Genomic DNA, 18,136 nt, shown 5'->3' with positions numbered 1-18,136 from the left:
CGTCCTTCACAAATTTGTCTGTAGACGGTGCAAAAGTTTAGGAACTAGTGCACTTTTATTTCTAAAACACATAATAGTAGTAGTAAAAACATACAATAACAGTAATCATGAGTAAACACATAGACCACAGCTATAACCTCGTCCATAACTCTCATCCATGGTAGTCCTCGTCCAAGCTCATCTTTCATTGATAGTACCTCCGTAGATGCTCCACGTTCCAAGGATGTTCTAGCTTTCGTCCATCCAGAGCTTCCAAGTAGTACGACCCCTGCCTCTTGCAGTTGATTACCCTATAGGGTCCTTCTCAATTGGGTCGTAATTTTCCATGAGCTGGGTTCTTGGTTGCCAAAGACACCCTTTTAAGGACGAGGTTTCCAATGTTGAATCGCCTGGGTTTTACCATGGCATCATATTGCCTAGCCATAAGGTTTTTGTATCTTGTTGTCCTTTGTTCTGTCCATCCTTACCTTGTCAATGAGTTCGAGGTTAAGACAAAGTTGTTCTTCATTTTCTTTCTCCTGGTACTTCATCACTCAATGGTTAGCCATATGAACTTTCGTAGGTATGACTGCTTCATTTCCATAGGCTAGCTTGAAAGGGGTTTCTCCTGTCAGAGTCCTCACAATCGTGCTATAGGCCCAAAGAACACTTGCCAACTTATCTGGCCATACCCCCTTTGCCCCCTCGAGCCAAGTCTTGATGATTTTTAGCAAGGATCGGTTTGCTACTTCTGCTTGTTCATTCGCCTGTAGGTGAGAGGGTGAGGAATAATGATTCTTGATTCTAAATTGCTCACAAAAGTCTCTGAAAGGTGTTTTGTCAAATTATCATCCATTATTAGATACTAGTACTCTAGGTACCCCGAACCTACATACAATGTTCTTCCAAACAAATTTTTTAACATTTTTTTGAGTAATTTTTGCTAAACGTTCGGCCTTCACCCACTTGGTAAAGTAGTCGAACTTTACAAATAGAAATTTCATCTGTCTGGTTCCCAGTGGGAAGGGACCTAGAATATCCAGTCCCCATTGCGCAAAGGGCCATAGGGCCATCATTGGGGTATGGTACTCCGAAGGCTGTCTAGGAATGTTGCTAAAGCGCTGACACTGGTCACATACTTTGACATAAGCCTTAGCATCTGCTTGAATTGTTGGCCAGTAGTAGCCTACACGAACGACCTTATGGACTAGTGACCTCGCTCCCGAGTGATTTCCACATGCCCCTTCGTGGGTCTCCATCAATACATAGTTTGACTCATCCGGTGCCAGGCACCTTAGGTAAGGTTGAGAAAAGGCTCGCTTGTATAGTACTTCATCTATAAGGACATACTTAGCAGCCCTGCCCCTCAACTTCCTAGCCTCGTCCTTGTCTTTTGGAAGCCTTCCATCCCTGAGATAGACTATTATTGGACTCATCCAATTTTTTTCTCCTCATATCTGTTGTATCTCATGAAGGTCTATGCTTGACATGTATTGGATTTTGTCACATTTGTCCGTAGTTCCTCCTGCTGAAGCTGCTTTCGCCAAAGCATCTTCTTCCATGTTTTCCTCCCTTGGTAGCTGAACAAAACTGGCTTCTTTAAACTTTTGGACGAGCCGCTTCACTTTGTTAAGATATTTCCTCATCCGCTCTTCCTTAGCTTCGCATATCCCATTCACTTGGTTAATAACCAACTGAGAGTCACCTTTAACTACTACTAATTCTGCCCCTAAAGACTTAGCCAACTCCAGTCCTTTAAGAAAAGCTTCATACTTAGCTTCGTTGTTGGTGGTTTGGTATTGTAGACGGGTTGCATATTCTAACTTATCTCCTTCAGGGGACTTCAGTATGACTCCAATCCCTCTTGTGCATAATGTGGACAATCCGTCTACATTGATAACCCACCTTTCAGCCCCTACCTCTTTGTCCGACTCGTCCTAGCTGGGGGTGAACTCTGCAATGAAATCTGCCAACGCCTGTGCTTTTATCGCACTCCTTTGCTGGTACCTGACATCAAACTCACTAAGCTCTACCACCAATTGGATTAGTCGTCCTGCGGCTTCCAACTTGTCCATTGCCTTCTTTAGGGGATGATCCGTTAGGACGTTGATAACATGAGCTTGAAAATAATGCCTTAGCTTCCTAGAAGCCGTGATTAAAGTAAAGGCTAGCTTCTCCATCATCGGACATCGTCCTTCCACTCCTCTTAGTGCCCGACTCGTATAGTAAACTAGTTTCTTAATCCGCCCTTCTTCTCTAATCAATGCCAAGCTCACTACGTGCGAGGACACTGCCAAATACAAATATAATTCTTCGCCAAGTATAGACGGGCTCAGCAATGGTGCCATCGTGAGGTAAGCCTTAAGGTCTTGGAAGGCCTTCTGACACTTGTCCGTCCACTCAAATGCCTTCCTGAGGACTCTAAAGAATGGTAAACATTTGTCAATAGCTTTCGAAACGAACTTGTTAAGGGCTGCAACTCGTCTGGTAAGAGACTGGACTTTTTTGATATTCTTCGATGGCTCCATATTTAGTATCGCCTGAATTTTGTCGGGATTTGCCTCAATTCCTCTATGTGAAACCATGAACCCCAGGAACTTCCCTGATGAAACTCCAAAAGCACACTTGCTTAGATTCAACTTCATGTTATACCGCCTAAGTGTATCAAAGGTTTCTTTAAGGTCATCTAGATGCTTCTCCTCTTCCAAACTCTTCACCAGCATGTCATCCACATAAACCTCCACATTTCGCCCAATGTGTGGACGAAACATATGGTTAACAAGTCTTTGATAAGTCACCCCCGCATTCTTCAAACCAAAAGGCATCACCTTATAGAAAAATAACCCTTGGCTAGTAATGAACGAGGTGTTTTCTTGATCTACCTCGTCCATCTTTATTTGGTTGTATCCAAAAAAGGCGTCCATGAAACTCAGCAGTTTATGACCTACTGTCGAGTCCACCAACTGGTTATGCGTGGCAAAGAATAATTGTACTTGGGGCAAGCCTTATTTAAATCAGTAAAGTCCACACACATCCACCACTTGCCATTGGCCTTCTTGACCATAATTACATTAGCCAACTAGTCTTGATAATAGACTTCCCGAATAAATTTTGCTGTCACCAACTTCTGGACCTCGTCCTTGATGGCCTCGTCGCGTTCAGGAGCAAAAGTACTCTTCTTCCGACGCACAGGCTTGGAGTGAGGATACACGTTTAGACGATGGATAATGACACTAGGGTCAATACCTGGCATGTCCTTATGACTCCATGCGAACACATCAAGGCTTTTCTTCAAAACTGGACCAAGGATTGCTTTGTCTTCTTTTCCATACTCGCCCCAATCCTAGTAAATTTCTTGGGATTGCGCTCGTCCAAAGGAATATCCTCCAGTACTTCAATGGGCTCCGCAGTGGTCCTTCTCTCAACTATGTTCATTATCTGCACGTGCTCGTCCATAGCCAGCATGACTAAATAGCATTCTTTGGCGGCTAATTGATCTCCTTGTACTTGACCCACTCCATATTCAGTCGAGAACTTAACAGAAAAATGGTAGGTCGAGGTTACCGCCTTCCAACTATTTAAAGTCGGCCTTCCAATAATAGCATTGTATGACGACGAACAATCAACAACGAGGAAGTTTACCTCTTTGGTTATCTGTTGCGGGTATGCTCCAACCACCACAGGCAATGTAATGGTGCCCACCAGTTATACTTTCATCCCTCTAAATCCTACCAAGGGCGAATTCACTAGACAGAGTTGATCTCGTCCTAACCTCATTCGCTGGAAGGCAGGATAATACAAGATATCCGCTGAGCTTCCATTGTCTACCAACACCCTTCTGGTCGTATAATCAGTAATAAGTAGGGTAATGATGATCGCGTCGTCATGTGGGTGGTGAACTCTTTCAGCATCCTCGTCCGTGAATGTGATGGCTTGCTCGTTAGCTACCCTCGTCCTGGGAGATTGTCCAGACAGTTGGACATTCTGCACCACCTTCAGGTACGTCTTCCTCGATTTGGACGACTGTCCTGCTGAGATTCCTCCTATAATAACTCTTATTTCTCCAAGTGGGGGTCGTGACGACTCTTCCACCTTGGCCTTCAACTTCTCGTCCTTGTGGTCTCGTCCAAGGAAATTTCTCAACTTTTCTTGCCTAATGAGATTCTCTGTCTACTGCTTCAAATCAAAACACTCCTCAGTGTCATGCCCATGGTCTCTGTGGAAGCGACAATACTTGTTCCTATTGCGCTTGTTAGGATCTCCTTTCATTTTCTCTGACCACTTCAATGACGGGTCCTCCTTGATTTGCATAAGCACTTGCTTAAGTGGCGTATTCAAGGGGGTATACTGTTGATTTCTTGATGAAGAACTTGCCTTCTTACTGTCTCTATCTTTTTTCTCTCCTGCCCTAGCCTTCTTTGGACGAGGACCCTAATCAGGATGACGCAGGAGATCCGATTCCGTACGCTCTACTCTCTTCCTCTTCTTGGCTATGATCGTATCCTCCACATTCATGAAATTTTGGGCCGAATGGACTAGTTCGGCCATAGTTTGTGGCTCTTGATCGGAAAGCTTATGAATGAACAAGTCAAAATTGACCCTATTATGGAAGGCGGCCAATAACAACTTGTCATCCATCTCATCCACCGTCAAGGCTTCTCTATTGAACCAGGTAATGAAGGATCGCAAACTCTCATTCTCCCCTTGCTCTATAGTTAGCAAACTGGAAGAGGAACGCTTGTGGCATTGTCCTCCAATAAAATTATTGATGAACAACTTGCTTAACTCCTCAAATGAGCTCACCATGTTTGGGGGTATCTTGCTAAACCACACTCGCGCTGGTCCCTTGAGGGGGGTAAGGAATGCCCTACACATGATCTCGTCCAGAACCCCCTGAAGGTGCATAGTAGTCTTGAAGGTGGTGATATGATCACGTGGGTCACAAGTTCCATCATATGAATTCAAGGAATGCATCTTGAACTTCAAGGGTAGGGGATGACTATTGATGGAAGCTGTAAAAGGGGATTCCATTCGGTGGACTATGTCGTCCACGGGGTTCGCCCGTCTCATGTTCTCCTTCATTTCATCCATAGCTTTTCTCATCTGGTCCATCTCCCTCTCCAGGTGCGGCACTCTTCTTGAAACAGTACCCCTTGACTGATTCTCGGACTCAACGTTTTCTCCTCCACCTTCTTGACTCTAGGCTTGCCCTTCCGCGTGTCTTTCATGGTGCTGCCTCCTTAAATTGATCTTCCTATTCAACTCTTGGTTCTAACGGGTTAGTTTTGTCATAGCAACAGCCATGGACTATATGTGTTGAATGGAAGGCGGTTGCATGACAGACACTGACTGACGATCACGGTGGGGATTACTAGAAGCATCCCTACTCTCTTGGTGGCCTGGGCTGGTAGCCCTTGATCTTGTTCGAACCATACAGCCTTTTGTCTGGGAGAGGCGAATCGCTAAAAACAAATAATCGAACGAAAAGAACTTTTCCCACAAACGACGTCAACTGATGATGCGAAGAAAATCAGTAGACTGGATGCTTCGGGCTTCAAAGGGCTAGCGACTGTTTCGAGGGCCTCAAAAAGAAAGAACAAGTGGTCAAAGGTGACCGGGGTGGGCCGGCCAATAACTCTCCGATGGTAAAGTTAGTTTCTCTCTCAAGTTTTGGAGTTCCAACTTTTTTGAAATTGTAAAAACGTACATTTATCTGGTCTAAATGGGCGTTTATATAGTGTGCCTCAAAAGTAGTTATTAGATTTGCAACTTCCCCTATATTTTAGAAAATCAGCGGGTTCAAGGGTAACTTCCACAACCGCCGTGGGAGTTATGTTCCATCCTTCTGTAACTGCTATTGACGGTTAAACTCTCAATTGGGTGGCACAGTGGTGAGTCCAGGTTTTGCTCATGCCTTGGAATGTTAACCCATGGCCGCTTGTGTAAGTGAATTATACTTGGAATTTTCCTAAGTATTGTGGGGTCGTCCATGGGTTTTTCCTATGGAAAATCCTTGTATATGGACAACTATCCTCAATCGGCTCATCTTGTTTGCCATGTTGAACGTCGTTGTTGCCCCTTTTCAACTCTAGACGACAGCCATGGACGATCTGGAGTTAAATTATTTCCCCAACTCCTTATCAATTAATAATCACGTACAACTCAATCTCAACAGATGGTAAAAAGTAAAACAAATGGTTTTCATGGACAATAAAACTGCAATACGTTTTGCACACAATTAATTACCAAGATGACAATGCTTTTTTGAACCGGAAGATGTTCAAAAGAAGTGTGTATTTCTTGGTCCATGTACTGGTGGTTAAAAACTATTTTTGTTAGTCAACCTAAATTTTGTGGTAAAGAAAAAGGAGATAAAATTGAAAGAACGGAGAAATAGAATATGAAAAGAAAATTATTTGGACCTTTGGGCCGAATCAATTACAAAACCACGAGGTCTTTAGGATTTGGGCCGTTTACATTGCTTTAATTTTGAATTTTCATCCTCATACTTACAGATTTAATTACTTTATTTCTTGCGGTATCATTGAAGAACCCGGCAAAGCCTATATATATATTACCAATACAACCACGTATAAAATCATTTAAAAAAATAAATGAATAAAAACTTGTTTTCAAATTTTTGTTGATATGTAAACAAAATTCTTGCATGACTTTTCTGAAAACTGATTCAGCAATTAATATTTCACCTCCAGTCAGCCTAATAAAGATTTAACAGACCACATACGAGTTCGATGCATGGCTGCTGCTTTATCTCTAACCTGAGTAGAGCATTCAAATTTCCTCAACAATGTGGCGGAAATTTAAATGCATCTGAGAAGATGCATTATTATTATTATTATTCGTTGATGCAACAATAAGTATTTATTTATTGTAAACGGAGTTGATAACGCTATGGATATAAAGCAGATCTATTATTCTATTAAACTCAATAATTACGAGTCTACCTGTGTACGACTCGAGTAAGTTCCATTATTATTATTATTTTAGCTGAGTTTGAAGAAGTTCCATCGGTTATAATAGTGGATATTTAAGTTCCATTATTATCATTATTATTATTATTATTATTATTTTGGCCGAGTTTGAAGAGGTTCCATTGGTTATAATGGTGGATATAGTACAACTATCTAATAGAGTTTAGTTAGTAGTACACAACTTAAATGAATAAAAAATATTCAATAGAGGTTTTTTTTTTTTCTTTTGAAAAATAGAAAGAGATATATATATCTTCTCAGTTGAAGTTAGTAATTATGATTATGCCTCTCATCATTAACATTCATCATGAAAAGAATTACTAGAAAAAATCTAAGTCAAACTTATTTAAATTATCTAGCACTTGCATAAACAACCGTCATTGAAAAATTTATATAAACTATAAGACCTTTTTTATAAAGAGTTGAATTCAAGTTACACATAGTGTAACTCTAAGCAATGTTACACTACCTAATAACTTGTTATTGAATTAATATTTTAAAAATTCAACCGTTAAATTACATGTTCTATATATTTTTAACATGTTTGCCAATTTTCAATAACTTGAACCCAACTCTTTTATAAAATACTTAAATTAACTATATATAAAACTTACAATTACAGCACTAATTTTTTATTAAGGGAAAAAAGAACAAAAATTTTAACCTCATAAATATATATACACATTTACAGCCTCAAGAACCTTTCATTACCAAAGAGAAATTACAGATGATGGAGAAAGACCAGACCTAACTGATATTATGATGTGAATTGACTATTGGGGAAAAATTAATCGATCAGATTTTGATGTAAAATGGCCAGATTCATTAACCCACAATATATAAATAAAAATTCTATTTCTTCCAACTAACAGTCCTCATGAAAATTTTTGAAACACTAATCATTATCAGAACAATGTATATTTGACCTTTTTTTTTTAAGAAATGTATTCAACTTCGAAACATGAAGCATGACAAATCGGAAGACTCGAAACATCTAAACATGTATACGTCCAAACCACAAAAGAATGTAGATGAAACATGTGATAAGATTGTCATATTGTAAAAACTGTAGGGGCATTTTTTCCCCCAAAACTCAAACCACTCAGGGTCCGGCCACTTCATACAAAGTAGTAGAACTGTGAAGGTAGTAGTATAGAACTCCAAAATTAAAAAAGAAAGAAGTTAAGGTCAGATTCCATCCGCTTAATTGGTGAGTGAGAGCAACATTGATTTCAACTCTTTTCTGAAACTAGGAGAAAATATCAGGAGCGTCTGCTTGCCAAATGGATCATTAAAAGCATTCACTTAATAACAACCCTTTCCCATCCATCAAATGTTACAATGTCATGTTACTTTGTAGAATCGCAGCTTCATTCACCTGCAGATATAGGAAAATGATATACAACAATAAATAAGAGAGAACAATTTTCAAATACCAAAATTAACAATGAAAAGCCATTGATTTGTAAACCTTAAGGTTCCTAATGAAGGGAACATAAGAGAACGAAAAGGTTGTTCTCACAGAGCATTGGAAAATGCAAACACCTTGATATCAGACGATTTATACCAGACACTAAGCATGAACGCAGGCCAAAAGAGAATACTCAAAGTGGGGGGAAGAGGAAGTGTTCGGAGAAACAGAAATGTAAACGCTTCCTCATAGAACAGATATGGTGTACGGTTGTGTGGAAAAGAAAGGGATAAGAGGTGAAACACAAAATCAATGCAGCCACCCAAAAGATCGTTATTATTCAAAAGCAAATAATATTCATCCTTACCCACTGGCAACCAGACCCCATATTTTTCGGGAGATTGATCCTTCATCAGGCTGCCCAACGAGACCAGTTATGAGTCAGTACATCCTCTCAATACAGTGCCACCACATTGCAAAAGATTATTTTCACTTTTCTGTTTAAGCATAATATTGCCAGCCAAGTAAAAGATATATCATTCTGACAAGCGACAAGAATCACATCCCAAATGTCCTGTTATAGAGATCACCAGAACTGGGCATCCGATACTTTGAATCTTCATAACCATTGTAAAATTTGTTATATCCCAATCTTTCATTTCTTAGAAGATCAGCCATAACCAAACTGTTTCCACTTTGAACTTCATTCCAATTGTCCCAGTTGCCATTAGACATATGCGCACTTCTAGACTGTTGGAGGGGCAGCTGTGCAAAAGGGGATATATTATTCACTTGTGGTTGATCCACAAGCCTGGAGGAAATGCCATAAGAATCACTATGGTGAGAAAAATTATCTCCAATGTCAGAAAATCTTAAGTTCTGTTGCGGGGAGAGTGATCTTTGCATCAATAGTTGCATTCTTGCATCATTTTCAAAGGCACTTAATTGTGGGGAAAAATTTGATCTCATGTCCAAGCCCGGATTGCCAAGCCCACCTTGAATTCTCCCTTTACCAACAGCCAAAATTGCAGGATCCATGAACTCAATATCCCCGGAATTACCAATATTTCCAGAGGTCGGTGCATGATATGAATTTCTCAACAAGGAGGAAGTGTCAAGCAGATGATTTCCTGAGAGAGAAATACAAAAGTAATACTTTATCATTTTGAACAGAATATATCTATAACAATCTGTTAAAAGATCAGCACAAACATATTATAACTAACCAGCCATTGGGTCAAAAGCTTGGTCCACTCTCTCATTAGATGAAAAACCAGGGGGCGGTGCCCTGCTTGGAACCGAGAATCCAGGAGGGGCAGAAATTTGTGCTCTCGAAACACCTGATCAACAATGGTAAGAAAAACATGAAGAGATGGTAGGCAAAAAATTACCATTTCCACATAAACACATTATATCACATGACAAACCAAAATTGTTTTTAAGTTTTTTTAAGTAGAATAAAGAGAAAATATCCAATAGATTTAACTTTTGGCATAACCATAACAAGTGAACAACCAATTTTATGCCATCCACCTTCACCAGCAGTTTAACAAAAATCCAAGATGATCACCACCATTGTTCAACCATGTTAGACACGCACAATGCATGCCTTTTCACACGGAGTAACGGGACTCATAGATCCATATCTAGTATGTGGCAAAGGAACTGTCCTAAAGATCCTATTTCCCTTTCAGATCTATTAGGATTGAAAATATATTACTGGTAGGTGTTTTGTAATCTTTCTGACACCTTCACATGCAAACCAGAAAAGATTTTGGGAACTCTGAAGTTGACATGTATGAAATCCTGCATACATGTCAAAGCACAAAAGATATTTCCATGCCCCCAAATCATTGAAACCACAAACATAGTGCAGTATCTAGAATTGGAAGGGCAAACTAGTCATACAGCATTTTCTTTCTTTTGATAAGTAGTGACCTAATCTATTTGCACACTACAAAACAAAATGTCTGTAACAAACAATCCTCTCTCTCTCCGGTTGGGGGGGCAGGAGATCATGTGGTAGCTTTCAACAGTAAATTAAGGACATGTTATTTAACTGAGTTCCACCCAGAAATATTGGACTACATAGCAGCATCACTTCTAAAATTCTGCAAAAATATTAGACATCAAAAACCTAATTCAAAGCAAAATTGATAAAGTTCAACATGTCATTTTTTTCCTTCCAGCAAAGAGAAATACCTCATTGAACCTAATAAAAAGATTATAAAAAGGAAACAGAGATATATTATGAATTTTCATCAAATGATAAGACAAACGTGCTAGTATAGGACAAGATACAGGAGATTTCACACTAATAGCTGGTATAATCACTTAATAGGGCCCACACACAACAAAACATAGGAACTGGCACAAATTCCTTCAACACACACCAATGACTGAAGCACTGCCTAGCCAACTTTATTTGCCAGCACCCCAAATTCAAATGTAGAAAATACCAAAAACACATACATTCATGATCAAGATCAACATCTAGACTCAGTCATGTGTGTGAGGAAAGCATAACCAAACCAATTACAACTTACAAGCTATCATTATAATGGCAAGCAGATGCTTACAAACATAGAACCACGATGATCAAGAAAACATCACACAAAAGCAGATGCAATTATATAACTTAGGTTTACCAACATAAAATCATAGGAGGTAAATAAAAATTCAAAGATACCTAAAACAAGACTCACCAGAAAGCTTACTAGAAGAGATAACAGGATGACTGCTAGTAAAAAATTCAGATTCTTCAAAATTTCGGGAAGGGAAACCATTGCCAATTCCAATTTTATCCATGTACAGATCTCTTTCAGCAAAATCCTGGCTATATGAACGGCTCTTTGGAAATTGCTCGATTGCATTAAAAGATGGTTGTACATCAAATACTTGATTTCTTGATTCCTCGTGCCTTGCAAAAGAAAACCTGGACTGATTATTATTATTTTGTCCTTTCCAAGAACTTGACATTTTAAGAGAACCAGACTCTTTATCTCTTTCACCCAACAATTTAACTAGACGCTGAGGGGATGCCAATGATTCATTCCACTCAAAGTCCAATGATAATATATTTGAGATTATACTGCTCTCTCCTCTATCAATAGCAGCATTGCTGTCACCATTAGCTACATCACTCAGAAAGCGTCCCATCGGATTCCTTCTCTCTTCATTTGGAAGTAAAAAGGAGCGATCCAAGGACCTATCCGAACCAGATGCATTGCTAACCAAGTTCTCAGGGAAACCATTAGATAATACCGAAATGCTAGATGAATGCAGAAGTGAGCCTTCACTAATTCTACTATCCAATGATATTGGATGATCAGTGTTTAACCTAACTGCACTGTATACCTCACTATGTGGCAATGGATGAGATCTTGAAGCATGGAGTGAATTAGCTGAATTAGGCAAATACGTAGCCCTACTCACAACTTCCGGATCCTTCAGTCTTTGACTATCAAAAGATAGTACATCATCTTCCACTTCAGAAGCATTATCCTGTGCTACTTGACCATTTGAATCTGATCTCCAGTCGCATTGTTCACTTAATGCATACACCCCATTAATTGGGGTAGCTTTCCCAACTGTTGTGCTTGCAGGTTCTCTGTATTGCTCAGCATAATGTTGCTGTAACCCTTGAATTCCAGGCGCTTTAATCAAAACAGGATCAGACTCTGAACTATTAGGTCTGACTACACCGGAGTGCTCATCTCTTGCAATTCCATCAATGCTTATCGAAGACATAACAGAAGATAAGTTCTGAATCTGTCCACTAGCAACCACGCCTAATTTTTCAGGAACAGAAGCACAAGAATGCCCTGTATTATACGCAGAATCTGTAATGTCTGGTGGCATATTAATGCCTCCATCATTGTCCTTGGATGCCGGTGGACAAGATAACTCATTGCTCAATGATAAAGAAGCATGAGTTCCATCCGGTATGGCAGGTTTCTCAGTTGGATTGGTTAGGCAATCCATACTTGTATGCTGTTTCAAGGGTTTCAATGATTCGGATTTACTTTGAGGGTTTATGGTTTGAATATCTTCATTTAATGTTGGCTTCTTGCTGCCATCACCATGCAATGTGGAAGCCTGAATTGTGCCTGCAACTGTTGATGAAAATACCAATGTACTACTAACTGCTTCAGTTTTCTGTTTGGAAGGCCCATTTGCACTTGTTATACTGGCAGCTGGTGGCTGACCATTTGGAGCACGTGTTGCCCTGGTACAAGTAATCAAATTTTTAAGACAAGTAATTATCATCAACAAAATTAAGGCCAAACCTAGCAAAATTGCATACCATGAGGCTGCAGGAGGGAGAGCTATCGGGCTACCAGAACTTGAATTTGGTGGAGAAACTCTAACAACACTCACCACATTCTGCTAGATAAAAGTAACCAATTTCAGTTAACATCAACATAGATGCTGATGTTTTCCATCACAATTATGAAAGCTGAATAACAAGAGTTAATGTTCTATAAATCCCATATATTCGCTAATAACATCATTCACTCCTATGTTGCATGGAATAATGTTTGGTGAAGAATCATAATCATTCATCTCTGAGTCAAATCATAAAGTTGGTTATTTAAATATCATGAATGCTAGATATAACTTTAGCACTAATAATTATTATATGTTTCCTGAATTCTGGTCCCAACCATAGCCATTTGGGATGTCCCAAAATACTTGTCGATTGTGAAAAGTTGATAACCACAATCTTTATACCTTCCCACCCTAACATTTACTTTATTTGGAAAGTCAACAATTCTTTTCCATTTTCTTTGTTAAGAGTTAAATAATGGTAATTTTGAACTGAAATTTTTTTAGTTCAAAGAGAATGCATTAAATGATGTTCCCTTGAAAAGTTGAATTTTCTAAAGTGGACAAACATAATGGGACAGGAGTACTAAAATCATTGTGCTGAACCAATATTTTGATCAAATCACTGAGTATGAATGCCAGAAGCCAATATTTTGATTAGCAAGTTACACACATTCAATGAGTGCTGAACCAATAACTGTAACTTACCAATAAAAAAAAAAGTGTTGAACTAATGACCTCACCCTCCACTTTATTCTTATATACTCTAGGAAAATGAAGTGTACATGTAAGCATAAATATTTTCGATTAAAAATATTGTATACGATACATATTTATTTAATAACTATAAATAAATAAATATTCAATTAAAGAATTTGTAATAAAGACCATACCTAAATTAATTTAAAAAGTTGTCTAAAGAAATGTCAAACATAATTTGGTCAGAATTTTGTTAAGCGTTGGGTTGCTTTGTCGAAAAGTACACATGCACACACACCAACACAACTATATAAAAGCAACAATAACGATAACAAAAATAAAGTAAAATCCAGATAATATTTTGAGTAGTGTAAAGCAAAAAGCTTATGATTTTATGGTGTATTATCTTACACTTGTACTTTTGATAATAGGTTTTGCTGCAGAAGCAGAACTGTTACTGCAATATTCATCTGCTGGTGGTGGCAAAAGATTCCCCGCACGCCGTTGCATATTGTTTGCAGCACCAGTAATTTGTTGAACTCTACTCCTTTAAAAACACTATGCAAGTTAATTAATCATGCAATGAAGGCACCACAACTATCAAGCAGCACAAAGCAGGAAATTCATTTGAAAGATTTTGCAAGATGAACACCCAAACACATATATAAACAACTTTTCAGCTGCATTTCCTACCAAATTTTTACTATTCAAAAAGGCAAACTCTAACCACATCCTATACTACACCAATAACTTGAAATTTCTATTCAGTTCTAGAAATGACAAGCATGCACTCTTAGATGTAAGCCTTTCAGAATTCTAATCTCATTTTTACATATCCCCAGTGTAGTCAAAGGTGAGCCGGGCGCTCGCCTAGGCGCCCGGGCAAGGTGAGGCGCCACTAAGGCGCCTCAAAGGCTCTAAGGCGAGGCGCCTTTAGTGAGGCACTCGCCTTTAGAGCCTAGGCGAGCAAGGCGGCCGCCTAAAGCCATGAAAAAGGCGCTAAGGTGAGAGCCTCAAGTTTTTTTTTTTTTAATTTTAATTTTTTTTTTTTATAGAAGTTTGTTGTGAAACCTATTTTTAGACTATTAATTTCAATAGGCATGTTATGAAACCTATTTTTAGTTAAATTAATTTACAAATTTGTTTTGTAAGACTTATTGTTATATAGAAGCTTATTGTAAAATGTATTGTTAGAACTAACTAATAGAGCCTAAACCATATTAATCCTAGTTTGAAATAATTTGATAGACCTAATTTCTTCATGCTACACATTGAAAAACACTTCATTATAATATTATGATACACTAAGTACATATGATTGAAGTTCTATATGTAAAATAAATATATTAACAATTTGGCGCCTCGCTTTACTCGGGCTAGCGCCTTTTTGTCGCCTCACGCCTCGGGCGATACAAGGCCTTGGCGCCTCAAGGTCGCCTTTCGCCTTTGACTACCTTGCATATCCCACTAGTGGAATTTCCAATTGTTACAATAATAACTCAAAGATGGTCTAGAATTATCATATTTCTGATATTTAGGTTTCACTAGTCCATTTGGGAACAACTTATTTAGTTTTTTGCTAGAAACTTTTTGCTGAAAGTGTGCTAAAGTATACACGAAATTCAAAAAAGTGAGAAAAAAAGTAAGGTTTTAAAAAGTTGTACATACAAGCTAAAAGCAGAGCTTATAAGCTCTAGCCAAACAGACAATGTATGCATTATAATGAGGTAAGGTCTTCGACTACATTAGACAGCCCATAGGAAGAGGCTTGGAAAAAAAAAAAATTTTAACTTCAAAATTACTATACAGTACACAATCATAAATATACCTTGTATATGCCGAAATTATTTCATCTTTAGAGAAACTATCCTCTTGAGAACCAATCTCATGCAAATAGAGACAATCAGGATTGGTGCAAGGCTGTACCAAATAGATGTTTCATACCCAATTAGATTACACTAAACTTGGAGGGGAAAAAAACATTTGCTAATAAGTCATAAGACCAATCTAGAAAGTAATGATTCATACCACATTTCTCAGCCAAGCATGGCAATACTTTGTAGTCCCAAAGCAAGCCCTGATACAAACTTCGAACGTTATTAAGCTTACAACTAAAATGGTGCATAGTCATCCAACCCATTGATGAAAGAAGCATGTTTAAAAAAACATAATCATGCACTTACTTCAATGGTCTACCATCCAAAATAAACCCATGTACATTTTGAATACAACGAATCGCTTCCTCCTCTTTTGAGTAAGTAATATATCTGAATGCATTGATATTTAGTAAGAAGAATAATACAGATAACTCTGAAAAAGTTAATAAAAAATACATAAAAATTAAAAATATTAAACAGCTCAGAACCCCATTGAACAGGAGACTGTAAATATGAGAAGGGGAAAAAATTGTAAAAGCTAAATACAATAAAGACAAATTATCGTACATATATAATAAAAATTAAAGCAGCACTTTTACTTTACATTTCCAGGTAAAAACTAATATAATAAAATTTCAAACAGCAAAAGCAAAATGTTTCATACTGGGTGCGTTCGGTAACCAAACAAAACAAACATTAAGAAACTTACACACTACATGTATTGTTTGGAAATTGTTGAATTACACCAGCAGCTGTCCGAGACATGGACACTTTTAGAACCTTACCATACTGACCAAAATATTCACGGTGCTGGAGAAGCTGCATAAAACATTAAAGAAGAAATATTCAAGTGCTCCTCCAAAAAACTCAACTGAAAAGGTACAGATATAAGAGAGAGAGAGTACATCTTCATCTGCCAGATTAAGAGGCAAGCCGACTATGTAGACAAGGTTCCGTTGAATCACTCGAACACTGCTAAGTTGCTTACGTCCATCAGACGACTTGGTCTTCGCCTTCTGGCCTTTTTTTCTCTCAAAACTGATTTCGGCCACCAACCTGCAATGAAATTAAAATTAAAATAAAATGAAAACAGAAAAAAAAAAAATGCTGCTATCAATTTCTTGGCAGTTGTTACAATGTTTAAAGAATAACCACCTCTCACAGTTTGCAGCCATCCCAACAATTTTTTCCTTATCATAAGGTGAACGACATGCAGGACACCGCCCCTCTGTGTCATCCTTTTCAGCCATGTCCATAATGTGATGCCAACACCAAACACATATCTGTGACAAAGTGAACAAAGCTTCAGCATAACATTAACAAAAGCAAATTTATTAGAAATGTGAAACAGGAATTAGTATCAATTCTTCCTACTATGAGAAAAACACAATCCTTCTCCAGTGTAAAATAATAAACAGTCTCAAACCTCATAGCCGCACTTGCACGGCTTCAATTGCTGATCAGTCAAATCCATCTCTTCTGCGCAGAGAGGACAAGTCCTTTCTCCTTCATCACTCATGATTGCCTGATAAAAATTCAGGAAAAAAAGCACAAATTTAAAGATTCTAACAATGAAACTGTACAGCCAACATGTTCAATATGCTTCAATTTGCAAATAAAAACTCATTGTTCTCGTTTTGGTACAACAACAATTGCAAATTTAAAGCCTTTAAATTATCAAGCGCAAAAATAAATAAGAATCCCATCACTTCACTGAGCCCAGTTGATCCAGGGGCTAAATCCTTCAATTTCCGCACACGAAATGAAATCACTTTCCTCCTCTTCTTTTTTTTTTTTTAAGATTTGGACAGTAAAAAGTGAAGTTTTTGATAGCTCATAGCTGGAAGCTACTGATAATCAATTGCCCAATTTACTTGGTCCACATTCACATTGACAAATATGATATATTGCAACAAAGCTAATATCTGCAAACCACTGCTAAAGCCCTTCCTTTTTTGCAAGAAAAAAAAAATCCAATTTCAAATCCTAAAAGCCCTAATTATTCAACATATCGGCATTTTTCCGATCAACTATTAAACATAAAATTAACAAACAAGAAATGAAATTCAATAATCATCGCCGCAAATATATCACAGATCATTCAATAAAAATCTAACAGAGAAAGTTCACCAAACACATATATTAAATAAAAAATTTAATTAATTAATTAACAAAAAAATCAAGATCGACGATCTAACCCCCGAATCGTTGACATGCAACATCCAAATCAAAAAGCAAATCGATAGGCTCGATTTCCAAACACAAATATTTCTTTTTAATTTTTGGAGAAAATAAAAAAGAAAAATTAAAGCAGATTGAGGTTTTAAAAAAAAAAAAAAATTAGGGATCTTGGGAAGGAGTAGAAGGATCGAGAAATTAGGGTTGAAGATTAGAGGAAAAAAGGACTTACAGTTTGGGGATCAAGAAGAAGACAACGAATCTGTAAGAGGATGAGATTGTGTGAGAGGCGCACGATAGAAAACCCAGGGACAGCGAGCGAGAGCGAGAGCGAGAGCGAGAGAGAACCACAAAGAGAGAACAAGGAAGGGTCTATTAAAGAGAGAAGAAGAGAGAGAGATAGAGCTCTTTGTTGTTTGGATGGCTTTTTTGGCTGCTAGCTTTTCTCACTTCTCTCTGCGTCGCTGTCATTTAAATATTAGGGACTTCCACTCAATGCCCTTCGATTTTGTCTTAATTGCGGGGATGTGCCCCTTTTCACTTTTTTGAAGACTTGAGAGTCTACGACTACATCTACATGTAAATGTATAATGTATTGTCTCCACACTGCTCCAGTTTTGTCCAGTTCGGGGAAACTCGGTTCTAGTGTTCAACACTTTCGGATCCTCTCC

At 38.1% G+C, this 18,136-nt stretch overlaps 1 protein-coding gene across 3 annotated transcripts; it reads right to left on the bottom strand.

Annotated features, from left to right (window-relative positions):
* Nucleotides 1-7,849: 7,849 nt before the first annotated feature.
* Nucleotides 7,850-17,911, bottom strand: LOC142607129 (uncharacterized). Of its 3 annotated transcripts, none has more exons than XM_075778552.1 (14): nt 17,698-17,911; nt 16,714-16,812; nt 16,443-16,570; nt 16,193-16,343; nt 15,997-16,106; nt 15,594-15,677; nt 15,439-15,487; nt 15,239-15,330; nt 13,822-13,957; nt 12,689-12,771; nt 11,088-12,610; nt 9,609-9,722; nt 8,750-9,512; nt 7,850-8,349 (listed from the first exon to the last, which is right to left on the bottom strand). In XM_075778552.1, exons 2-13 carry the CDS (start codon nt 16,804-16,806, stop codon nt 8,941-8,943), a joined length of 3,135 nt encoding a protein of 1,044 aa, XP_075634667.1. In that variant the 5' UTR covers nt 16,807-16,812; nt 17,698-17,911; the 3' UTR covers nt 7,850-8,349; nt 8,750-8,940. The 3 variants fall into 3 exon arrangements, with proteins under 3 accessions (XP_075634667.1, XP_075634668.1, XP_075634669.1); XM_075778553.1 differs by having other exon boundaries at nt 12,689-12,768; XM_075778554.1 differs by having other exon boundaries at nt 13,822-13,951.
* Between the last annotated feature and the right edge of the window lie 225 nt (nt 17,912-18,136).

This window comes from Castanea sativa, chromosome 8 (genome assembly GCF_040712315.1).
Source record: "Castanea sativa cultivar Marrone di Chiusa Pesio chromosome 8, ASM4071231v1".
NCBI classification, from domain to species: domain Eukaryota; kingdom Viridiplantae; phylum Streptophyta; class Magnoliopsida; order Fagales; family Fagaceae; genus Castanea; species Castanea sativa.
The sequence above is the reverse complement of the archived record's forward strand: the minus strand, read 5'-3'. Positions and strand labels throughout refer to the sequence as shown.